Consider the following 27,448-nt stretch of genomic DNA (forward strand, 5'->3'; position numbering starts at 1 on the left):
AATCAACAGTGTCCCAACAAATTTAGGCATGTGTAGGAGATTTATGGCCTGATCTAATTTTATAATAAATGTATAAGTTTGGGGTAGGTCCAATCCAGCTAGTAGCCTAGTATGCTGCTGCAACCTAACATGTTCATTGGCTTTTATTCAATGCTATCCTTATCCGGGACGATACAGTACGATTGATATTTTATATTAATAAAATCCTTGCTTATAAAAAAAGCTTTTTATATTAAAAAAAAAAGATTTCAAACTTTATTTTTTTTATGGTTGTTTTATATTAAGTTTAAAAAATAATAATTATTCTCATTTGCTCGTATTATTTCCAAAAGAAATTTTTAATAATTTATATTTATATTTTTTATTATAAAAAAATTATGTTGTACTTATTATTATTAAAGAATTGTGAAAATTTCTATTAAAATAAAATTTAACTATAAACACTTTTTTCTTTTCCATTAGCATAACTCAGCTTTCACTATTGGATGTTACAAGTCCTAAAATTCAAAGGTATTTTATTGTTACAATAAATATTTAAAAGAAAATAATTAATAATCATTTAAAAATAAAAAATTACTTTAATTTTGATAATTATATAATCATTCAAAATTTTAATAAAAATTTAAATTGTATTTAACATAATTAATTAAGAATTTATCATTAACAAAGGTTTTAGCATGATTTTAAAAATGTAAAATATAAAATAAATATTATATTATATTATATTAATTAGATGCACACTGAAAACGACTAATTGAGGTTTGAATTCAAAATTCTGTAAATTTTAGTACCATTGAGTTCAAGCACATTAAATAAATTATATTAATTTTATTATCTTCTCTCTGTACCTCTTGTTTGATCAATTCTGCCCCTTCCATTCTTTATATAAACTCTCCTTCTTGTCCACAAGAAGCACGGAGAGAGAGACACAGAGAGAATTGACAACAATGGAAGACAATGATGCATGCATCCATGGCTGCCCTCATTGCCAGCATACGCCATCATTTTACTACTTCTCTACCTGTTCTTCTCCTCCCCAACATATCCCAAACTGTTCTTTTTTCCATGATCATGATGTCCTTACATTGCCTTGTTCTTCTACATGCCAACATAAATGTCCATCACCGCCGCCACCTGTTAAAGCCAAAGAGATCACGGAAAAACCACCCCTCAAGCTACGGCGGACCAAAGAAGATATAATTAAGGAGACTACAAAAGAATATCGAAAAAAACAGCCTACGGTGAAGTCCAGGCTCCCTGAAATAGACGAGGAAGATCCATGTTGGAGTAATTTTTCTCTCTCATTCATACCTAATCAAATAGTTTCTCTATGTTCTATAATAAAATGAAGACGCAGGTTATATATGCAGCATTATTAATTACAGTGTAGAATAACAATGAATTGAGTATTTGTTAGTATCTAGCCTAATTGAATCTTAATAGAATAAATTTCAATAATATATAATCGGGTTCAGAATAAGTTTGAATTTTATCCGCTTAATATAAGAGTTGCCGAAGTTATATCAAATTAATTACATGACTTATTGACATGTTTAATATAAATAAGAAAACTATTAAATTTTGTTTTTGAATTGATTATTTGTTCTTTAAAAGTGTGTTTCATATTAGTTATTTATTAGATAATGTAGATATATCATAACAATTAACGCTCATGATAATCTGATCACAACACTATCATCAACATCTTGTAAACTTTATTTTGACACTCATATTCTATCAAATATCAATGCAATTTAATGGTGGTGGGAAAGAAAATGAATAAATAAAATTATTTTATTTGACCAAATATCTAATGATCTTGATATATTATAGGTAAGAGTGTGTGTGATTCTTAGAGTCCTTAATCAAATTAAAAAACTGTATCAAACTAAATTTATTTTACTATTTTGATTTGGTTATGAAATCATCTTATGATTTTTATTATGATAATTTAGGTATGATTTTTCATGTAAATAATTGCATAAAATTGTTTCAATACCAAAACATGAAATGAAACCATTTTAAACCAAACAAAATTGGAAAAAAAATTGTAATTATTTTTAAAAATAGGGATAAATTATGAAAACCAAAAAAAAATTATTGACAAAATTGAAAAAAAAATGAAAATATTTGACATTTTTTTACCTTAAGCACGGAAAATGGCTCATATGAATGCAGGTGATCCAAGTCTTTATATCACAGCACTTCAGCATAGCCTAGTGATAACTTGGACTTCTATGATCAGTCCCTACATGCTAGCGGCGGTGATGGGTGGTGGAAATGTAAGAAAGTAATGATGTCTTGAAATTACTTAATTAATTAATTAATTACTTATTTCTCTTTGTCTTTGATTTTAAAAATTAATCAGGTGGGGAAGGCCGAGGCAATCCAGAGTTCGCTCTTTACAGCAGCCATAAGCACAATCTTGCAGTATAAATGGGGTTCTCAGCTTCCTGTGATGATGAAAACATCCGACGCCTTCATAAGCACTGCCATCTCCATTGCTATATCAACTAACAATAAATATTGTGCCACACTTCTTCCACGTCAGGTTAGTTAATTGCCTCATTTCGTCAATGCTTGCTATCCATATCCTATACTCTCTTAAGTTTAAATTGTCAATAATTTGATTAAAATTGAGCAATGTTGAAATCAACACATCCCAACTGACCAGTTCACTATATATATATATATATATATCCTAAATAATAAACATGGATCCATTGCTTGTAGGGCAATGAATTCAGAATTTTCAAACAAATCCATGCACATTCATGTTTCAAAATTGTTATCCAAAACCCTAAAGCATTCCACTCCCTATCTATCAAATTTCACAACAAAATCAAGGAAGAAAAATGGCAATAGGCCTATTTAGGGTTAATAGAAAAAGCATTCAGAAAGAGTGAGAGAGAGAGAGAGAGAGATGTAGTATGTGAAGCTCAACTTTTGGTGAGAAGTAAAAAGTGATTGAGGGCTCAATCGTAGTCACCTCAAGCTCATTAGGTTCAAGTGATTGAGGTGAAATTACTGAATCGCAATCAAGAGATAGAAAACAGTGAGGAACGCAGAAATTTAATCGTAGGAGGGATCAATTAAAATATATAATTTATTGATCATTTGTTTAGGTATTGATTGAATAGATTGCTTAATTATTGATAACAATAATTATGCAATGATTAAGAATTGTTATATAGCTATAAATATAGTGACAAAATTAAATATTTTAACTTTTTAAATAAAATTAACTTGCTAAAAATTAAATGGAATTGATATAAATTCAAAAATACAATGAATGTTAATATTATGAATTACTAAACATAGTGGTATAAAATTAAAAAGTTTGTACAATTTATCTCAAATCTAAATTTTTCAAAACAATCAAGAATAACAAATTCAATTAAAATTATAAATTAAATAAAATAAATGACATGGTTCACTACAACAAAAATTAGAATTAGCAGCAAAAAATTTGACAGCGACATTAATTTTATTACTATAAAGTTAACATATAGCATCAACATGAATAATTATTGTTAATGGTATATAAAAAAGATATAACAGTAATTATTATTAAAAAAATTATTATTAAAAGATAAGTGTTGGGTGTAATTACAAGTTTTATTGTGCTCTTAAAAAGAGAATTTATATTTATTTTTAAGAGAATGCATTACTGAGAAGGATAATCGCATTCTAAAAAAATTAATCTTATGTAAGCCTTAAAACAGGCATATTAAATACTTTAGTAAATAAAAAAAAACAAATACTGATTAAATATTATTAGTAATACACAAATAAACATAAATATAAAGATCAAGCGTGATAGTTGTTTTATGTTTTCCTATGAATAAAAGGTAAATTATAATTTAATTTTTAAAATTTGATAAAATTTATGACTTAATTTATATATTTTTAAAATCAAGAAATTGAATTCTTAAAATTTGACAAAACTTATCACTTAGTCTATGCCGTTAGAATTTTATTAAGTTCTAAAATAAATTTAGTGTCTAAGATTTTATTTTCTTAATAATTTAGTCCTTAAGGTTTTGTTTTATTAACAATTTAGTCCTTTGTATTTTTAAAGTGTGGTTCCCATTAAATTAAAAATTTTAAATTTAAATTACTAAAATATGGATTAATTACTTTGAGGTCCTTAAAATTTTACTTAATTATAAAATCATCCATATATTTTATAAATTGATCCTTAAATATTGTAACTATTTATAAATAAACCCTTATAATTTTGTAAAATTTTATTTATGTTATTATATATATTGTATTATTACTATTATATATAAAAAAATATGACTCTGGATAAAAATTGTTATTAAAATAAAATTTTAAGGATTAAATTGTTTTTAAATTAAAAATAAAGTTAAAAGCATTTTGATATTTTTTACTAAATCTAATGAAAAATTGACTGTAATTTTAATGGTATGAACTAACTTATTTAAGAAGCGGCTAGGTTTCCTCAAAGCTCCTTAGGTTTAATATTTTTTTTTTTCTAAAATAGGTTTTTATTTATTTTTTACTTTTTCAGTGGCTGTGCTAACATGGTCTTTTTGTATACTTTTGTGGGTGGCTTTTTACATTAGAGGTTTAAACTATCCATGAGACGCATACAAGGAGCAAGTATTATTGGGTCCTTACTCCAAATCATCATTGGTTTCTCTGGCGCGGGGGTGCTCTTTGCAAGGTACAATAATATATATAGCAACATAGTATTCCCAAATAAACGCCACTGACACATTTCTTAAAAAATTTATTATGTGTCATTTTTTATTAATAATTTTTTTATATTTTTTTATAATAATAATTATTTAATTTTTTTATATTTTTTCAATTATCAATATTATTTATAATTTTACTTTAAAATTTATGATTTAAATTATTATTTTATTTAATTTTTAATTTTTAAAAATTAAAACCTTTTGTGATTAAATGTAATATTTAAAAATGATTTATATTATTATTTTTATAAATTTACTTATGCGAAAAATATTATTTACCACATGTCACCCTCTATAATAATAATAATAATAATAATAATATAATTTAAAATAAAAAACAATTTAACAATAACAATAACAACAAAAAACAACAATAACAATAATAATAATAATAATAATAAAATTTAGTGACAGCCATTAATTTAAAAAAAAAATTAGTAATTAATTTATGATCTTATAATCAACTATCATATAATTTAATCAATTTTAAATTATTTTATATCTTTAATAAATATTTTTATTATATTATTATATTTTCTATCATTTTTATTATAAAATCTTTGTCAAAAAATTTAAGAGATAAAAAGTGTAGTCTACATAAAAAATTATAAAAATAAAATATAGAGATTTAACTTATTTATAATTATTATATATTAATTTTTATATTAATAATTTAATATTCTTTTTATTTCACTTTTTATGGTTAATATTTATATATATATATATATATATATATATATATATATATATATATATATATATATATTAACCATAAAAATATTTTCAAGGAAATGTCACGTGGCACTTTCCTCGAAAAATTTACCACGTATCACCTTCTATTAATAACTTTCTTTTATACTCTTTTATAATAATAATTATTATTATTTAATTTTTTTTATTTATTTTTTAATTATCAATATTATTTACAATTCTACCTTAACATTTATGATTTAAATAATTATTTTCTTTAAAATTTAATTTTTAAAAAATTAAAACATTTTGTGATTTAATTTAATATTTAAAATTATTTATATTATTGTTTTTATAAATTTATTTATGCAAAAATATTATTTACCATATGTCACCCTCCATAATAATAATAGTTTATAGTAAAAAATAATTTAACAACAACAACGACAACAACAACAACAACAATAATAATAATAATAATAATAATAATAATAATAATAAAAGGTTAGTGATGGTAATTAACTTAAAGAAAATTAACCATTAATTTATAATCTCATAATCAACTATCATATAATTTAATTAACCTTAAATTATTTCATATTTTTAATAAATATTTTTATTATATTGGCATATTTTCTATTATTTTTATTATAAAATATTTGTTAAAAATTTAAGAGATAAAAAGTGTAGTCTATATAAAAAGTTATAAAAATAAAATATAGAGATTTGACTTATTTATAATCAGTATGTATTAATTTTTATGTCAATAATTTAATAATCTTTTTATTTCATTTTTCTATGATTAATTAATGGTTATTATTATTATTATTATTATTATTATTATTATTATTATTATTATTATTATTATTATGGCCATTGAATTGAAATAATAAAATAAATGAGAAATATTTTACTATTATAAAAATTAAATTTAAATACTTTTGTTACTGTTTTTCAATTACATAATATTTAATTATAAAAATAAACTATTATTTAAATAGTTTTCATTTGTTTGTCTATATATATATATATATATATATATATATATATATATATATATATATATATATATAATATGTCATATGAGACATTTAATACATATTAACTACTATTTTTTCACTGAATATTTTCATTTCACCTAAGTATTCTCAATTTTTTTTTTATTTATTCTATTTCTTTCAAAAGTTATTAGTTATCATTATTAAAATTTATTCATTTAAATATATTTAATTAATATTTATTTAATTACTAATTCTTTTTATAAATTTTTTATTTAATATTTCTTAAACTTTTTAATATTTTATTTCATTATAATTATATATCGAATGTAATTATAACTAATATTTTGATTATCCAAATTTTATTATCATTAATTTTTAATAGAAATATTTTTCAAATTTTAATTAAATATCTAAATTTTTATATCCAAATTATCTCTTAACTATATTTTTATATAGAAGTAGAATTCTAAAAATAAAATGTAAATATGATTACATCGAAAATTTAACTACAAGTAAAGATTATTAAAAAAAAAAGTTATAATATTAAAATTATAGAATCTTTATTTTGAAAAATAGAATATAATTTTAATATTTATTATATTAATAAAAAATAATGACATTTTAAAATTTTAATTTTTATGAAATATATATATCTTATATTATAAATTTATGTAAAATGATAATCATTTTTGTGAAAGAATTATTTTATAAAAAATATATCAGATTAATAAAAAAAATTTACACATTATAAAAATTTAAAGATACAATATTGTTAAAGAATAATATAATAAAATGTTATTTTTAATTAATAATAATATTATATATTTTCATTATTATTAAAATTGAATAATTCAATTCATTATTAGTAATTTAATATATTTGTTTAATATATTAATAATAAAAAATTATATTTATATATATTTTAAATAATGTTATTTTCTCACTAATGTAATATATTTTTTTAATCTATATACATAAATTATGAGATAAAATATAAAAATTTTATAAAATTTAAATTATTTGTGGAATAAAGTAATCTTTTTTACATTTTAATCGAAGTAAACATAGAAACTACTATTAATATATGTATAAAAAGAATTAAATAGGTATTTTAATTAATTACACCATAAATAAATCTAACGTTTATTATTAGAACAGATTAAATTTTTTTAAAATTAAATTAAATAAAAGAGAAAATTTAGTTGAAAATTAATTTAATGGTAATAATTTATCTTATTTAGAATGTAATTAAAAATTAAATTAACAAATAAAATTATAAATTATCTATGCATAGCATGAGCATTATGCCAATATATAGGGGTGAGCATTCGGTTCGAACCGACCCGAACCAAACCGAACAGAATTAAATTATAAAAATCAAATTATGTATTTTAGAAACCGAACCAAAATAAGTGAAAAATCGAATCGAACCGAACGCTCTATTTCGGTTCAGTTTAAACTGATTGGTTTTGATTTTTAATTAATTTTAAATTTAGACTTGATTTTCAAATTATTTGTTCTAATTTTGACTTTGGTTTGAACCTAATAACCATTAATCAATGAAATTAAATAATTAATATATACAAAATTAAATATAATTCATAAATTTCTCATAAAAATAAATCAATTTAAAAATCGATTCGGTTCGATTTTATTCAATTTGAACATATAAATTACTATTCGGTTCAGTTTAATTTAACCGATTTTTTTCTCTTCAAAACAGAACTGAATGGAAATAACCGAAATTTATATAATGTAAAATCAAACCGAACCGATTAAATTTTAAAATCGAACTGATTGAACCGAATTGACTCAATTTGGTTTGATTTTTCAGCTTGAACCAAAATCTGCACAACCCTACAAATATCTATATAAAATAAAGAGATATTCTCAAAGAAATAATACATAGTACTTTCTTTGAAAAGTTTGCCAAGTGTCACTTTTATAAATACTTTTCTTTTTACTAATGATTATTTTATTTTTCTTTTCTTTTAATTATTATTATTATTTACAATATTACCTTAATATTTATTATTTAAATTATTATTTTTATTAAAATTTAATTTTAAAAAATTAAGACCTTTTGTAATTGAATGTAATATTTAAAAATTATTTATATTATTTTATAAATATTAATTATTATTTAATTTTTTTTATTTCTATTTTAATTTCTATTATTATTTATAATATTACTTTAACATTTATTATTTAAATTATTATTTTTTTAAATTAGATTTTTAAAAAATTAAGATCTTTTATTATTAAATGTAATATTTAAAATTTATTCATATTATTATTTTTATAAATTTATTTATGTAAAAATATTATTTGCCACATGTTATCCTTAATAATAATAATAATAATAATAATAATAATAATAATAATAATAATAATAATAATAAAAGGTCATTGATGACTGTTAGTTTAAAAAAAATTACCTATTAATTTGTGGTCTAATAATCAATGATAAATATTCTCCTTTATACTAATTATTATTTAATTTTTTTATTTCTCTTTTAAGTATCATTGTTATTTATAATATTACCTTAACATTTAATATTTTAATTATTTTGTAACATATAACTACTATTTTAACACGTAATAAATGACCATAACAAATAAAAAAAATATTTTGCAATTAAAAAATAAAATACAAAATTTTAAAAATCCAATGTGTAGGAGATACATTGCTAGGGGCTGATGATTTAGCAATATGCATATAAATAAATTTAAAATAATAGAATTTAATTGTTAATAAATAAGGTTCTACTTAATTTAACAATGTGAAAAATAAAAAGACCTCAAGCCAACACAATTTTACAATAATAGTTATTTTTATAAATATATAAATTTAATTACATATCAACTGCTTATATTTTATTACTCATAACAAAAAAAAATTAATATATATTAAAAAATGCTAAAAATGATTTCATTAAATCATGGTATATTATGTTGTACTGTAAGATAAATTGTAATATATATGTTATAGTAAATTATTAAATTTTATGATCATATTTAACTTTCATTATTTAGTAATTAATTATGATTATATTTTCATATATAATCTAAGTAATTTTTTTTATGTATAAACAGAATTCTATTAGTTTAATTAAAATTAAAAAATATATATATAACCAAAAAGAAAAGGCTCCACAGAAGTTTCTATTTAAAAAAAGAATTGATTTGAAGAATAAAGTTTTTTTTTTTTCAGATTGTACAAATTATAAAAAAAATAATAATATTGAAAACAATAGACATTTACATTGAAACAAAAATTTTAAATTTTTGAAAGTTTAAAATTATTTAATTATTTTTTTATATAGAATTTTGTTTTGCATGCTTTGAAATTTATAAAAATAAAATTTTTATTCTCTTTAAATATTAACAAAATATTAGAGTAATTATTATATTATAATAATATAAAAGTAATTATTAGAGATCAAATGCTTAGAATAAATTTTATTTTTAAATTAAAAATTATAATATAATTTCTTATATAGTTAAAATTATTTTAGAATCGAATAATAATGTTAAAATTTTAATTTATATTATTAGTATTAGTTAATATTTATAAAGATATTTTTCTCCATTCATACATTCATCCTCTCATTTGCACATAATGAAACGTGTATCACAAAAAAGTATTGACATTCAATTAAACCTTTGAAAATAAGCAAAATCTATTCCAAGACTTTAAAATTAAGTAAGACTTAATCTAAAGTCTTAGTGATAAATAAAGCAAACATAGCTTTAGTGAAAGAAAATATCTGAAAAAGTTGAAAAAAAAATATATATAGAATATAAATGCTAATCTAAATAGGAATTAATTTTAAAGTCCTAATCTAAATAAGAATAAAGTTTCAACTAACCTAAATTAACTAAGAACACAGATAAAACTTTTTGGGAAAATATAGTCTCTAAATAGAGCCAGGAATCCTTGCAAAATTGGAAAATCACAAGTCTACAGGTATGGTCGCATGCATCATATAGCCAAACTCTGTGTTTTTAGGCTAGCACGTGACTTGGACGTGTACCATTCTATGCATGTGTGATTTGGCTCATTTTCTCTCAAAAACTGTCAAGGATTTAGTGATTTCAACACCAAAACCTTGCCACACTTAGCCAATAAGATGGACTAAGTCAGCCTCCACTTTGTTAGCCCAACAAGTAGACTAACAAGAGTGATAAAAGTCACTTAAGGAAGCCAACCACACAAAAGGAACAAAGGAAGAGAATTTGGCAAAAGGGAAAATTGTATTGCTCTTGAAGTAATATTTTACAAGGCTTTTGTGTACAAGTTGCAATACATTTGAAAATATGGAATGTGAATGCAAATGACTTGCCTAAGTCCCTATTTATAGGCTTCCCCACCTCTTCAACATGTGGTGGAGAAGGCACCTCCAAAAGGGATGGAAAGGATTCAATTTCTTCCACCTCCATAGTTTGGATAGTAAGGATGAAGTCTCCTTGAAAGATTTGCATCTCTTTAGTTAGATATTTTCATGCCAACTTGCATGGAGAATTCTAAAGTTTCATAGAGGCTACTCAAAGTCACCTTCTTAGAAGTTTTAATTCCTTAGGAGTTACTTAAAGGTACCTTCCTAGAAGTTTCAATTCCTTAATGGCTATTCGAAGTCATCTCGTGGAAGCTTCCTTAGAGGTGTGAAGAAAAGGCTAGACAATTCTGGGACTTTCCACACAAGTCTCCTAATTGTTAGCATATTCTAGGCCTTTTTGGAGAGTTCCAGCCAATTCTGTCGCAACTGCTCACCTAGTTGGCCCATAGGTGCTCTTATGCTACCAACCATGATAGCCACATGCACTGCTTGCTCCATGCAGCACGTGTCTTTCCTCCATGCCTGCAAGACTTGTGCCTAACTTTGCTAGCCAGTAGTTTCGCGAAGAAAATTTTGGATCCTATGGGAGTTTGGGGTTAATGTGTTACAAAACACATGGCTTGTGCTGGATTCTTCTTCTTATTATTTTTTTTAATGCCCTTATGCACTTACACTTATTAAAAACTCGACCTCAAGTTAGTCCAAACAATAAATGCACAAGGTTCTCCCATATCATTTTCCTCTACTTACAATAAATTTGGTCTCGAATTTTAAAGTGTATGAGAATTAGAATCTTTAGTGGAAGATCACGCCATACTACATTCATCAATGGTATCAACAAGATTAGCTTGAACAAAATTGAATTGATAAATTTCACATCTTTCTTGGCCTCCATAAACTCACTTGGATAATAAAATCAATAAAAACACTAGGAAAGTTATTAGAGAAAATTTCAATCTTCATTGGACCTTCTATGGCTTGATGTTCTTCTTTCCCCATAACACTATATTCAAACCCTTCATTGTCCACCATAGCAAAAGGCATTTCAAAATTCTCAAATGCAAATCCAAGATGATCCCTTTATTTTATAAAGCCTTTTGATGGATTGTCTTCAATCTTTTGCGAGAGCATCAACCTTCTTACTCATCTTGCTCTACCTCTTCTTCATTATCCTCTCTATTTGGTCCATAATAAATTTCATCATCATTATCATGTTTTTCAATGATGACGATGGCTTTTCTCTTTGGACATTCATTAGACCTGTGCCCTATCTCATTGCTTGTAGCATTTTTTACGATCAGGTTTTACATATGGATATTATTGGTTTTGGAAGGATTAGGAGTTGTACCTTTATTGCTTCTACCCTTTGGATTTTTGTTGTTCACCTTTTCCATGCTGGCACTGTTTGAGCTTGATTTTCCTTATGCAACTTCCTTTTCTTTTTTCTAATTCCCTATGGTTGTCATCTCCACTATACTTTTGATAGGGATCATTGTAAGTTCTTTCTTTCATCACCATTTCAACTTTTAAGGCTAAGTTCCTAGCCTCTTGAATACTCAACACCATTTGGATGCCAATTTGTCATGTATAGAAGGCTTCAAACCCCTAAAATATCTTGCAACTTACTGATCATCACTTCTAGCCAAGTGATTCCTTATCACCAACCTTAAAATCTTAGTTGTATGCTCATTGACACTTAATGTTCCTTATGAGCAATTTTGATAAGTTTCAAAGAGAAATTGCTCATAATCAAGACATAGGAAACTTCCCCTTAACAATTGATGCATTCTCCTTCATGAAGCAATTGGATTGCTCCTTTCTTGCCTTCTAGTCTCCTTTAATTGATTCCACCATATGGAAGCCCCTCCTTTCAATCTATACGCCACCAATATCATCTTTCATTCCTCCAAAATTTCTGCATATTCAAAGAAACGATCCACCCTGGTCAACCAATCAAGGAAACCTTCAATATCAAGGTCTCCACTAAAGGTAAGGATATCCATCTTCAACTTGAATTCATCATCTCGTCTATAATTTTGTTGGAGATTTTGGCCAACTCTCCCTTGTCCTTAGCATGGAACATACCTAAAATCCATCTCCTCTTCAACTTTTGTATCATGCTCTACCACGGTTATTCTTCTAGGATTAACAAAAATAGGATCAATTGCAGCTCCACTGGGATTAACCCCTTTGGCTTGAATGAGTTCTAGATTCCTATTTCCACCAATATTCAACTTGGTGTACAATGGCTCTTGAAACTCCTGATATTAGCAGCCCACATCTGTTCCTAATTGCTCCATAGCATTCTGCTATTCTTTGATCGTTCTCCAAATAGTGGGCAACCTCTTATCACTGTCATGAGGTTGATTGCCACTAATACTACCAATATTATCTTAATAAAGGTGAAGTCCCTGCTCTAATACCACCTAATGCGACGAATAGTACAGAAAAAAAATCGACACACGATCAGTCTCTTGAAAATAAATAAGATATAATCCAAGATCTTAAAATTAAACGAGACTTAATTCAAAGTCCACGGGATAAATAAAGCAAACAAACCTTTATTGAAAGAAAACATATGATAAAGCTGAACAAAACTTTAAAATACAAGATTACATGGATATTTATAGAGTTTTAAATACTAATCTAAGTAGAAATTAATTTTTAAGTCCTAATCTAAATAGGAATAAAGTTTTAATTAACTTAAATTAACTAGAAAACAAAGATTTATAAAAATATATATAAAAAAATGATAAAACAATCTAGGAAAATATAGTCTAGATAAAGCTAGAAATCCTTGCAAAACTGGAAAATCGTAGCTCTGTAGATCTGGTCCCAAGCATCACACATCCATGCTATATGTTCTTGGGCTGGCATCGGCCTGGTCACGTACCATTTTATGCATGTGTGATTTTGTCCCCTTTTTCTCCTGAAAACACATTGTTTGTGTTAGATTTTTTTTAATGCCCTTATTAAATTTAACAATATTAGAATCATTTTCAAAATTGTAAAGTTTTGATTTTAAATTTTAATTGAAGTTAATTATAGAAAAAATTACAATTATTGTTGATATATAATAATAACTAATAAAATGCGATTTCCTTCTTAAATTATTAAATATTTTTTTATATAAAATTTTAAATCCTTGAAACACTTGAGCTTATATCTTTTTTTTTTTTTTTTTTTTAAACTAAGAAGCTCTAATTTGGATTTCTACTGATGCCAGTCGTATTGCTATTGTCGCTTCTATTCCTCTTGTTACTGTCACCGGAGTTGGGTTGTATCAACGTGGATTCCCTCAGGTAATTAAGACGTATAAGAGGTCAAGCTTTGATAACCTATTCATGATTTGCATAATTCATAAGAATAAATGAATTGAATAGCATAATTCATAACACTTTATTTTCAGCACATTATAACTAATTTTTACAATTTAAAATTTCAGCGTTTATTTTTATTCAAAACTTAAAATTTACCTCTTTAGCATTTAATTTTTAGTTTTATTAAACTCCATCTGCCTTTATGCCTAAACTCAACTCAACTCAACTAAGCCTTTATCCCAAAAATTTAGGGTCGGCTATATGGATTCGCTTTTTCCACTCTGAACGATTTTGGGTTAAATCCTCATAAATGTGTAATGCTTCTAAGTCATGTTGTACTACTCTCCTCCAAGTTAATTTAGGAGAGTAGTACAACATGACTTAGAAGCATTACACATTTCTGAGGATTTAACCCAAAATCGTCCTATATTATGAAAATCTTTTAGCACTTAAGACAACAAAATTTTAAAAATATGGTACTTTAATTCTATTATATATGAAATATTTAGGCACTTTGAATGAAACAGCCAAAGTGAAAAACAATTTTAAGAGGGACTCAGGAAATAGGGCTTGTTCACCTGTGGAAAACCATAATGGTTTTCTAGAAAAATTTTCCAAGAAAACTGGAAAACATAATTTTGTGTTTGCATGTGTCAGTTTTCCGAAATCTAACCAAGATTTGGAAAAAAATTTTAGTTATTTTCGACTTCTTTATAACAAAATTTCTTTTTCTAAATGGAATATAATGACTTTCTTATCACCAAAATTATACTATAACTTTTCATAATTATTTAGGAAAGTATTTATTTTCAATGATAACAATTTAATCATATTATTATAAAAAAACTTTGTTGGTTCAGACATTTTTGAGCTCCTCAAATCTCAGTACACTATGTAAATTTACTTTGTTGTTAATTTGATTCATTCATGGTGGATGCACTTTGTCAATATTTGCCATTGACAAAGTACATTTGCTGCATAACATTCATTATATCATTAGACAAATTCTCAAAATCCTATTTCATACCCATTTCGTACTTTTTTTTATTTAACAGTGACTATGGTTTAAATAAAATTTTTTTTTTCGTGAAAATTTTTGCGCAGAATAAATTTATTATTGACTTAAGACATAATATATATAATGAGACCCATATATAAAATAGACGAATATATATGGTGAGACCCATATATAAAATAGACGAAACTCATATATTTATTTGTTGAGTTTAAGTAAAATTTTCTATTGTTGAGTCAACTTATTTGCTAAGTAGTTGCCATATGGGTGGATAGTTTTCATTGAAATTGCACGTTCTATTGTTGCATTTTCCTCCATTAGAGTATTAAATTATGCACGATATGACGTTTATTTTGATTGGTTTAATGTTTGTAGTTGAAGAAGTGTATTGAAATTGGACTCCCAGCAATATTTATTGTGATTTTCTCAACCCAGGTGAGTGACATGACTATGGAAACTTTTTCCAGGTCTTCTTGTGTGTAGCTAACATAATAGATGACATGATTATCATTTTTTTTCAAGTTCTCTTATATCTTCCTAGCATAATAGGAAAAATTATGCAATGAAACTAATGTACGTACAATAATTTTATTATAACCGATGATTGTGATCTCACGTGAGTTTCACCATGATCAACGACTATGATTAAACCGTTATATATAAAACAGTTGCACTAAAAAAAAGTTCACATAACAGGGAACAACTTTTAACCTGACACCCAATTTTACATTCAATTAACTCATTTGAGTTTAATATAATCAATTTGAATTTGATCTAAAATGTAAATAAATAAAATTTATTTTTATGTTTTAAAAAATAATATTTTGACCTAAAGATAATATAAAATTCATAAATTGGCTAGAGATTGAATTAAATTTTTTTTCCTATATATTGTACCAAAAAATATATTTTTTCATAGGGCAATTTATCCATCTTAAAAAAAACACCTGCAACGACCCTGATAGAAAATAATCCGAACCGATCAATTTTCCATCTTTTACTAGCATGTGATTTGTCATAAGCAGATGGTAATGAAAATTTGATGTGCATTATTGCTCAGTGCCTATGATATTACAAATGTTGATGTATAAATTAACCTCTAGGGTGTAAATGAATCTAACCAGGTTGAGTTTTAAAGAATTCAAATTTAGTTCATCAAAATTTTTTTGAACTTCAATCGAGCTCAAAATTAATTCGTGTCAAACTCAAACTGAATATCTATAAATTCAAGCTTGACTATTTTAGAAAATCAGCTCCAAACAAATCAAGCCAAACCAAAATTTTTATCAAACTGACTCTAGAGCAATTTACGAATAATTCAACTCATTTACAGAGTGAAGTTTAAAAATATAAAGTTTAAACTACATGCTTTTTTTAAGCTCTCATATAAAAAATATTTAATTTTTGTAAAAAATTAAATTTAAATTACAAATAATTATATTTAATAAATACATTTTATATATTATATTGATTATATCATAATTTTAAATAATATATTCTTTTTAAAGTATTCATAAATAAAATAGTAAATATTTCTAATATAATGAAAAATAATAGTTAATATAAATAATTTTACAAATAAACCTGTTTATAAGCCTACTTAACGAGTATACTCTCGAGTCGACTCGTGAGCCTACAAACAAGCTGATTCATGAGCCTTAACGAGTCGAACACTATGAAACTTGAGCTCGGCTTATTTATTAAACGAGCCTAAAAAAATTGTGTTTGAGCTCGACTTATTTTCTAAACCAGTGAAACTAAGCCGAGCTTTTATTGAGCCAAACCTCGAGCAGCTTGTGAGCGATTTGGCTCATTTGCACCCTTATTAATTTTTAAATTTTATTAAAAAAAAAGTTTAATAACACCTCAACTTTAAAAATGAATTCCCATCTCAAACGAATATTATAATTTAATAAACTTAAAAAAATTGAATAAATAAATTAATCCCCACCTTTACCAAAGAAGTCTATTGATATTTTTAACTAGTTCAATTTTTCCTTTTTTTTTAAAAAAAAAAAAAAGTTAATATCACTTCAATTTTAATATTGACTAGGATTATAATATTTATTTTGCTCCACTTTTTTAATTGTACATTTTAAAGGTCATGCTACCATTAGATATTTCGGGTGAAGGTTAAGAATTAAAATATATTTTCCTATGATATATATCCCTTACTCTTAAATTTATTATTATATATTATATTTTGAGAAGAAGTTTTAATTTTTTGAAAAAAAAAAATTACCTAATATTTGTTAGTTTATTTTTCTTGTTTGCAGTCTTCCCGTTTTTGGAAATCAGAAAATAGCATTGCTAGGCGATTTGCAGTCACATTATCGGTGGCATTGATATGGACTATTTCAGAAATTGTGACTGTTTCTGGCAAATTCGATAATGTTTCTCAAGAAAAACAAGCCAACTGTCGTACTGATCGTTCTGGACTCATTGCTGCTGCACCTTGGTGAGTTTAGTTCTACCAATTCAATCCACTGAATTAGTCGCATTATCGTTTTCTTAACCTCAGTATATATTATTTCATGTTACAGGCTAGAATCTATCTCTGAAAATTAAATTTTTTGAGTTAATTACATCATTCTGTGATTGAAAAAAAATTATTTAATGATATAATATTTTAGATTTAATAAAAAGTTAAAAATTTTCCATAATTTTTATAATTATATCCCATCATTTTAATTTTAGTGATTTTGTTTAGTTTTAAAAATTACTTACAATAATTTTGTCTATTTAATCAAAATGGCTAAATTTTAAAAAATAATAATTTTTTTTTTAATGTTTTAATTGTCCCGTTTTTCTTTTCTTCTCCCCCTACTTCTTATTCCTCCTTCCCTCTTACCAACCCCCAACCCCTCCTTTGACGTCTATCTTTCTTTTCCTATCAGTCATTGTTATCTTAACAAGAGACTATTGGCATCAATAACAGCTAGATCGCCATCTTGCTATGTAATGTGTAATTGGTGTAACATGTGTATTATTAGTGGATTTTATGTTAATTTTTCTAGGAGGCTGGTAGGCGTATGATCTTGAGTTTGTCAGTAGAGAGAGGGTTTGAGTTTTTACAATGTGAGACTGTCGTAAAACCTTCTAATCTGGTTTAGTGTTTTTTAGGAATGACAATTGTTTTTAAATTCAATTTGATTTGCTCAAATTCGATCAAAATTTTTTTTTTTTTAATTTGATATTGTGTAAGGTGGGGAAACGGAGAGAAAGTCATAACATACCTTGCATAATAATTTTTTTATTAAAATATAATATACTTTTATAGATTGTATAAAATATTATAATTTTAACAATAAAATATAAGTATATTATTAAAATTATATTTAAAATTTATATTTCTAATTTATAATTTATTTTTTAATAAATAAATTTATTATATTATATAATAATAAATTAAAATAAAAAAATAAAAAGAAAAGTTCATGCGGGGAAATCTGCCCTGCCCGCCTCCCTAATGGGAAAGTCCTACCTCGACTCTAAATTCCTGTGGGGCAAGGACGGGGACCGATCCCCGTCTCTAACCCACCCTTTTATCATTTTTGGCTTTTTTATAATATTACTATGATATTTTTATATTAATGTCATTCAGTTAGAGGAAAGGAGTCGTCACTCGAATAATAATCAAGATAAAATTCATTAGAATGGACGTTAGCAACTTAATTTGAATAATACAATTATTTAGTTCACATAACTTTAAATATATAAACTGTTCAATTTCTATAATTTAAATAATTCAACTATTTTATCTCTTTTGACTAACTTGACTAATAAAAAGTTGCTTTAAAATAACAATAGGAACTAAACAGTACATAAACAAAAAAATAAGTAGACTAAATTTATATTTTTTAAAATAAAAAAAAATTAAATAATTAATTTTATTAAAATATAGAAACTAAATAATAATTTTTTCAATTAACAAATCTTATTCTGATACAATTTAATTTGTTGGTCTACCCAATTTGTACACGCGCAACCTGCGTCCAGTCTCATCCCATCTGGTGACAGAGAATTGAATCGGTAAAACTTTCAGTATATACTAATATCTTACTTCAATATATACAATTGATCCATCCATTTCAATGGGGAAATCCCACTTTTGAAGTTGGTGATGCTTTTTTAATGATGGTCGCTTCTATTGTTGCTACCATAGAGGTTTGATTTTTCTTCATTTATAACTAAATATGATTGGTATTTAATGATTTTGAACCCGCGCCACTTTGTGAGGGATTATGAGGGATAACTAAATAAGAAGGCAAGTCCAAAATAAAAAATAAAATATCACCCAGAAACTCAAAAGCCATGGTAATGAACCCGGCCCATAAAAAACAGCAGAGATGCCAGAGAGAAATCTCCAGAAACCAGTCAGTCCCCAGACTTCTCCACTGACGCTATACCGTACAGTCACTGGCTGACCTTCACAAGCAGCCCAAAGGCAAAACTCACTCCACCAACAACACTACACAGCACAACTGGAGCAAAACACAAGCCTAGACATGGCTAAACCAAAGAAGATCAACAAAAGGAAACCCATAAACACAAAGAGCACTTTAAGAGTCGAATCATTCCCCCCTCTGTCGCCTAAGGAGAAAATGAACCCTTAATGGTTTGAGCTTCCGATGCTGAGCCACCTAGCGAGGAGAGCAGAGCCGACATCAACTGGGATGTTGGATGACACAGACACCTACCACCATCAGCTTTTCAATCCCCACCAGTTACCATCCTCGGCTAAACAGGCCACCGCTTCTCAAATCTAGCCATGGCAAACCCCCAACCAAATCCTTCATTCAAACCCTCTGCATGCTTGCCCTAAGATCTGGCAAACAAGACAAACAAAGCAAAACTGTGGACAACCAAACTGGAAAAAGGAGAGGGAAAACCTTTACCAAGCCAGACAAACCCCAAAGGGCAAGGGAGGCCACCGAAAAGAGAACTCGACTGACTCGAGACTAATCTACTTGTGTGTTGTTGATTTGATCGTTTGAAATTGTGGGTTTATCTAAATTAACTAATAAATCGTTATAGAAAGGATTTAATGTTAAAAATATTAAATTTTTTATAAAAAAAATTAATTTTACTCATTTAATTTTTAATTTAAAATTTAAATTAATTAAATCAATCTAAACATGTGAATTTTGGATCAATTTTCTAATTGGCTTGCCAATTTCATCCCATTTTATTAATAAGACTTTATTTTCTGCAGTCTGATGATGAAAGTTCTTATCGCTCAAAAGGATTAGAGAGTGCCCTGCCCATTGTACCTTTTGTACTGCGTAATGCAATCGGGTTTCAGGTAACAAATAATGCACATCTTTTAGAATAGTATGTTCATATAGTATGGGGTAAATTCTTCTAAAAAATAAATTAAAAATAATAATAATAATAAAAGAATAAATTACTCTTTATTATCTCATGTATAGATATTTTTTAATACACCCAAACTTGCTTTGTTGCTTTTTTATCTACATTACGTGTTTATTAGTAATGAAAATTAGGGTATGATTTGTGTATTAAAGAATCTATAAATGGCTGGTTTCATAGAAATTTATATACTAATTATAAGACCTTTCATATACCATAATCGTTGTTTCTGCATCACTTCTTATTAACTTTTTATGGATTTCCAGGGAATTGGAACTTTTATTGATGCAGTGTTTGGTATGGGACTTGGCTCCATTGCTTCAACGTAATGACTAAACTTTGAATATCCAGAATAAATAGCTCCTCTGATCTTTACTTGATTATAATTTGGTGTTTCACAACCAACCTTTATGATTTAACACTTTCACAATCTCAATTTTATAACTTTGTATGGCATATTTTGGGAAAACAAGAGGAAATAGAAATATGTACATGTGGATTTTTCTTGCCTATTCACCAGAGACTGTGAGTCACGGTTCCATCATACATCTTATATCTTTGATAATTCAAATCTAAATAAAATTTTTCATATATGTATATTGTATTTATTTTGGAAAAACAAGTTTATACTCATTGATCAATTTATAGATATACACATATATACGTGTAGCTTGTGTGTTATAAATGATTTATCTGTTTAGAATTAAAGTTGAAATATTTTTTTAAAATATTACAATTTAAATAACTATTTTACAGTTTTGAGATTTTAATGGTTAAAATAGATTAAATTTAAATTAAATTTCAATAAATATATTTTGAAATAATATTTTTCATAAAATAATAATGCAAAATAAATCCTTTTTTTTTTGTAATAGCAAAATTATAAAACCTTCTTTATTGGAGTGTATTGAGTTTTGTGCCTAATCCACGCTTTTTATTAATGCTGTGAGCTAATTATGCTTTGTTGTCCATACAGTGAACATGTAGGTTTATTGGGATTAACAAAGCGAGTCAGCCCAAGGATTGTGCTTGTAGCAGCAATTTTTCTGCTTGTATTTTCTATGATAGGTAAACTACATCACCACCAACACCACCCCCCCACCCCCCTTATTTTATCTTGTCTCAGTTGATGTAGCTTATAGTTGCGCTGCTTCTGAGCTTTTGGCTTTGTTTTTATCTAATTCATATACTCAAACAATGCTGCAAATTAAGAGAGGAAGATAAAAGAGTTGTATAATATTATGAACCAAGACCCTCCCATCCTTCCTCATCCCCCATCCTCTTCTATCTATTTTGAAAACTTTCCATATGATATAGACTTGTTTATCTATGGAAACTCTTCTCAAAATCTTGGCATATTACTGAAGTGTTCACTCCTTACAGACTAAATAGACAGCGTAGGAAGTTTGGTTATGTTACTCTGTGACCACAAGAGCCTTCAACCTTCCCTTGAATACCTTAATAATCTCAGGGTCGATACTTGCAAATTGTAGGGTTTTCATCATCGTCACTAAGTAACAGAAAGCAACATCTACATCCTAGACATTATAGCTCAAGACAAACTTTTTCTCACAACAAGGTTTCATGGTCATCATCATAGAGGTGGTAATCATCAATGACATGACTTCCACAAAGCAGAACAAACAGAGTCTCATAGCAAGGTTCGATCAGATAGAGTTTCTCACAAAGTCAACCCAGCCATAAACCCACAAGCTAAATTAGGTTGTGGCATGAACAAAAAAGGTAAAGAGAACAAAATCCATCAGTCTTACAGTCAACAAGCAAAGTTGTCTCGCAATCAACAAATAAAGTTGACACCGTTGGTTTGTGTCCTGAGTTACCTAGAAAATTGTACATATCTAGAGGATCCTTTGAAGCACTGTTCGACAATTTGGAATGGCTTCAGCGTAGCATGGTTAGCATTCTCAAAAACCCTGCCCAAGCTTTCAAGCATTAGCAAGCAGAAGGTGTGCATTTTATTTCAGCCTCTTCCTTGCGCGGCATCGTGATGTTGCCAATGGTCCTTTCTCTAAAAGATTGGAAGCTCTTACCTCCCCCTTGAGTAATTGGCTTTCAAGGTGGTTCTCCTCTGTTCTCTCTTGGGAGAAGAACTTTACCCCCTCAAATCGATTTGCATGGGTTCAATGCCATGAAATACCGCTTCATTTTTGGTATCCCAATTTTTTTGTTTGGCTCAATAACTTCTGTGGCTTTTTCATCTCTCTCGATAACAGCACCTCCAAGAAGCTGAAGTTAAACGTGGCAAGGATTCTAGTTTCGAGATCTAATCTAAAGTTTATTCACAAGATTATGGCAATGAAAATTGGCAGTATCAAGAATCATATCACCTTAATTGAAACAGTGCAGCAAGGCATTCCTCATGGCAAGGAATCTCAATCCTCTGCCACCTACAGTTACAACATCATCTTCCCTTCTCTCCTCGTCATCCAAATCCTCTCCACGTGCCTAATCTGGACATCTGCATGAACAACTTTATCCCCCTCTCCCAGTTGATCTGCAATCACACCTCAAGCTACTCTGTCTCCAATGATTGACGATGCTTCCCCCCTTTTAGAGTTCTTCATTCTAGATCAAATGGAAGACATACAGCCATCTTCTCCTATTTGCATCAAGCCACTCGGTGTCTCTTTTCTCAAGAACCGTTTAGTGTAGAATCTTAACAATTGGTCAATGGAAGACATTAGCTCACATCTCTGTCCTCCTTTGAATCCAGTGTTGTTACTAGAAAAAGGGGCATGCATCATCACTCCTAGGCTTGAGCTAGAAGTGGGCCCTATTTTAGATGTTGATCCAGAACCCTTAATCAACAGCCCATTCTTTCATTCGACCCATATTCATCTAGCTATCTCTTCTTATTGCGCAAAATCTCACAAATGCGCGAATTGTTAACAAGTAATAAAGTGATGAATAAAGTATTATTTTAATGAGAATTATATTGAACACTAAACTACATAGCAATTATAATTATTTAGACTATCAAAATTTAGACATGATGAAATAAAAAATAATTATTACTAAAAGCAAAATATTAACTAATTAACTAAACTGAATATTTAAGAATAAAAGCATTTCAGAACTAGGGGTTCATACTTTAATTAACTATAATTCAATCTAATTTTTTTAATAAATGGGAAATTATCACTTTAAAGGAAATTAATTCTAACTTATCTTAACTCCTCTCTCAAGTACTCAAGTTATATTTTAATTAATCCAAATCATATTTTCGTGGTATTTAAATCAGTTAAAACTCATTAAGTTTCTTGATTAATTGTTAGATCTATATAGAATTTCAGCCTATCTCTAGATCAAGAGCCCTAGGCTCAAAATCTTGTTCATCTAATATTAATTTTCCACATTTCAATTCTTCAATTAATATATAAAATTAATACTAAGTGGATACTAACAAATACTAAGTGGATACTAACATATTGCATGCATAATATAAGAAATCGAATCAAAACTAAAATCCCAAGTTATTGAATAAAATTAAACTAAATCCATAATTAAATTGAAAGTGCTACATCCCCAACCTTAGAATAAAAAAAATTACTCAGTCATGGTGAGTTTTACAATCAAGTTTATAAAATAATAAAAAAAAGACATGAGAAGAAATTGAATGAAAGAACCCAAATGGAGAATTACAGCCTTAGACTTTTGGAACTTTAGTCGGAACTTCCTCTGAAAATCTTACAAATCCCTCTCTCCTCTTGCCTTTCTCAAAGCTGGTTTTTGCTCTCTTGAAAGTAAAAAGGTTAATCCCTCTCAAACTCTAACTTATAGTATTTATATCTAGTGAAAAACCATTATTTCAAAGTTCTAAAAGCTTTAGAAAACCTCTGAGAACAGCCAAGAATCGTGGAAGGTCAAATTGGATTTTTTTTATCATCGAAAATAGCACGGGCCATGTAATTTGGGTTAATTTACACAGCCCTACCCCGTGTAAGGCTCTTGGACTTGAATTCTGAAGTTTCTTGTGCTTAGTGATAACACGGGCCATATTATTTTCACACGGGCCATGTATTTTTACGCATATAGGCCGTGTTATTTTTACACAGGGTGTGTAATCTTACATCTCAGGAACATGGGCCGTGTTATGTTCTGGGACCTTCTACATTGCTTTTTCACATTCCGAAACTTCTCCAATCACCTTTATACCTTTCTGAGCCATCTATACACACCTAATAAAGGCTAAAAATCATGGGATCATATCAAATTAAAACAAAAATTAAAAGATAACTAAATATGCTAGAAATAAACATGAAAGTAACTAAATACTAATAAAAGGAAATGAATATGCTTCCTAGATGGCTACATGAATCACTTCTCTTCCTTTGAGCAAGCCTAGCCTTCTTCTGTTATCCTTGGCAACAAGTTGAAGCCGTCTCGCCTTCTCAAGCAAAGATGTAAGTGTAGATTTGTTTCAAATTTGTTCTATTTTTTTGCCAAAGCTCTCTCGAGGTGGAAGGAAAAAGTTAAAAAGTCCTTAGACCATCCGATAGCGATATTAAAAAGATGAACAAGTTCCACAGAAAATTGTTTCACTTGCAAAACTCATTGGACATTTGCCTTGACCCATAACAGGAAGCATGGCCAAAGTCATTGTTGGCAAAAATTGGGCCTCGTTAGGTGGTGATGCAATATTTCCTAAAGCAGATTAAGGGTGACACGAATCTATTTCAAGGCAGTTACCAATAGCAATTCTTTCGGGATATTATAGCTTTGTTTTTTTCGGTTCTCTGTCGCTCATGGCAATCCCTCTCTTTCTCAAAGCAATCTCTTCTTTTCCTTCTCTTTTTTGGCTTGCTACAGCTTGGTTTCTCGGTATCTCAGGATGTGTTCTTTCTTTCACTTTTAATTTGCTTGTGGCTCCTAATTAGCATCTTCGTTGTTCTTTGTTCTGGAATCTTTATTCCTCTTTTGTTTGTTCTTGTTCCATTGTTCCTTTTTCAGTGTTGTTTTTCTTTTACTAGTTCTCTAGCTTTTAATAAAATCTTTTTGCTTATAAAAAAAAAAATTGTTGCAAATAGGAAAACTTGCGGTTTCTTCTAATATTACTGTATATTAATTTAGTTTGTTCACTCAATGCCTGATCTAATGAGATCATATAACATCTTTAACAGGAAAACTTGCGGTTATTCTCGCTTCTATACCCTTGCCAATTGTTGCAGTTCTGTATATTGTATTCTTTCCCTATGTGGGTATGTATCCTAACCTTTATGTATATGTTTTAGTGACTCTCTCTATATATATACTCTCTCTCTCTCTCTATATATATATATATATTAAAATTCTATAAAAAAAATTATATTTTCTTTTAAGAAATGTTACTCACTAAACCGGTAATAAGTAGCATGAATTAACCACTCTAATTTTATATTAATGATTCATTAATTACTAAGGATGAATTGTGTGCCTATAAATCAGTACACATTGCGACAAAACTTATTTAGATCTATGGATTTAAGACACATATATGTGAATCTCACTTATTTTATAATTTATTTTACAAGTAAGTTTCACTCATACGTTTTTGTTCTGGATCAACATGTACTAGATCTAAGTAAAAATTTTCCCTAAACATTGTAAGCACTCTTGCATCGATCTAACATCTAAGTTGATGACATTCTGCATTTGCTTTTTATTAATTAGTATTCGTCATATTTTATACTTAGTTAATGGACTTTTCGAGTGAGACTCATTTGTGGGTTAACAGTTTCAACTGGTCTTGAAGATATCAATTACTGCGATTTGAATAGATTCAGGCCAAGGTTCATTCTAGGGTTTGCTCTCTTTGCGGGTGTCTCCATCAATAACTACGACAGTGCATATGATGTATTTTCTGGTCAACCCCTTCCTAATAACTCCTCCTGGGTGAGTATGCATGCTTCAAACAGATGTAGCTGCTTGTAGGGACTCGAACACTAATGAAACTGTTCCATTTTATTTTTCGTGGCTTTCAGTTCAATGACTTATTGCAAGTGATTGCCTCATCCCCACCAACAATTGCAAGTGTATTAGCCATCATTTTTGACGTTTTGATGGCTAAACCCTCCATAGAAGAAAGGAAAGAGGCTAAAGAAGGACTGAAGAAGCCAACGGAGGTGCTGCGAGTGGATGAGGTGGAGGTGGTGCGATTGAGACCTCTAGCAGATGATTTGAGGTCTTTAATTGATAAAAATCATTCAGCGGGTTCTCTCTTTGGGAAACTGTTCTCGCAAAAACATTGATACACTTGAATGTATTCATTATTCAGTATATTAATAATTCACTTTTTTTTTTGAATGTTAATATTTCACTTTGTTAAAGAGTGAGTGTTGCGTGATTTACATTTAGCTAATAAATAATTATCATGTATTAATTATAATTGATATAGACTCGCTTATACTCGGCATTCACTTGTTTGATTTGGTGCAATACTCAGCAATTATGTATTCATTCTGTTTTAATTCTGCTGTAGACACCGGAAAGGCTTAAGAGGGTGGAAATTTATTCAAACCAGGGGTGAGCACTATTCGGTTTGAATCGAATAATCCGAACTAAACCGTCTTAATTCGGTAATTCAATTCGATTTTTAAGATAATTCGATTTGGTTTGGTTTTAGAGAGAAAAATTGGTTGAACTGAATCAAACTGAATTACTTTATTGATTTTTAAATTGATTTATTTTTATAGAAAATTTATGATTTATATGTAATTATATATATATATATATATTATTTAATTTCATTTATTAATTGTTATTAGGTTCGAACCAATGTCAAAATCAGACTAAATAACTTGAAAATTAAGTCTAAATTAAATGTGTTAATTCATATCAAATAATATTAATGAGTCGTGTTATGTCGAATTAACTCAATACGATTTAATATTAAACATCTTATTATGTAGCCCGTATAATAAAAAAATCATATTCGTTGTTAGATTTTTGACATGATTTATTAATTGTGTCATATTCATATAGA

The 27,448-nt window shown here is 27.4% G+C and overlaps 1 protein-coding gene across 1 annotated transcript; it reads left to right on the forward strand.

Annotated features, from left to right (window-relative positions):
* The first annotated feature begins 947 nt into the window (after positions 1 to 947).
* Positions 948 to 26,871, forward strand: LOC110653071 (nucleobase-ascorbate transporter 4-like). Its single transcript, XM_058134458.1, has 14 exons — positions 948 to 1,287; positions 2,179 to 2,282; positions 2,369 to 2,551; positions 4,593 to 4,693; positions 13,985 to 14,060; positions 15,469 to 15,528; positions 16,887 to 16,889; positions 17,370 to 17,551; positions 20,272 to 20,398; positions 20,733 to 20,791; positions 21,443 to 21,534; positions 25,608 to 25,685; positions 26,201 to 26,358; positions 26,448 to 26,871. Exons 1-14 carry the CDS (start codon positions 948 to 950, stop codon positions 26,712 to 26,714), a joined length of 1,830 nt encoding a protein of 609 aa, XP_057990441.1. The 3' UTR covers positions 26,715 to 26,871.
* The last annotated feature ends 577 nt before the right edge of the window (positions 26,872 to 27,448 follow it).

The sequence above is a fragment of the Hevea brasiliensis genome, chromosome 14 (genome assembly GCF_030052815.1).
Source record: "Hevea brasiliensis isolate MT/VB/25A 57/8 chromosome 14, ASM3005281v1, whole genome shotgun sequence".
NCBI classification, from domain to species: Eukaryota; Viridiplantae; Streptophyta; class Magnoliopsida; order Malpighiales; family Euphorbiaceae; genus Hevea; species Hevea brasiliensis.

What these genes read in the sequence shown, in the direction of transcription:
- LOC110653071 (XM_058134458.1), top strand. Translation starts at nt 948, where the DNA reads ATGGAAGACAATGATGCATGCATCCATGGCTGCCCTCATTGCCAGCAT. An exon ending in CGAGGAAGATCCATGTTGGA is followed by an intron (nt 1,288 to 2,178) that starts GTAATTTTTCTC and finishes ATATGAATGCAG; the next exon opens with GTGATCCAAGTCTTTATATC. An exon ending in ATCAACGTGGATTCCCTCAG is followed by an intron (nt 14,061 to 15,468) that starts GTAATTAAGACG and finishes TAATGTTTGTAG; the next exon opens with TTGAAGAAGTGTATTGAAAT.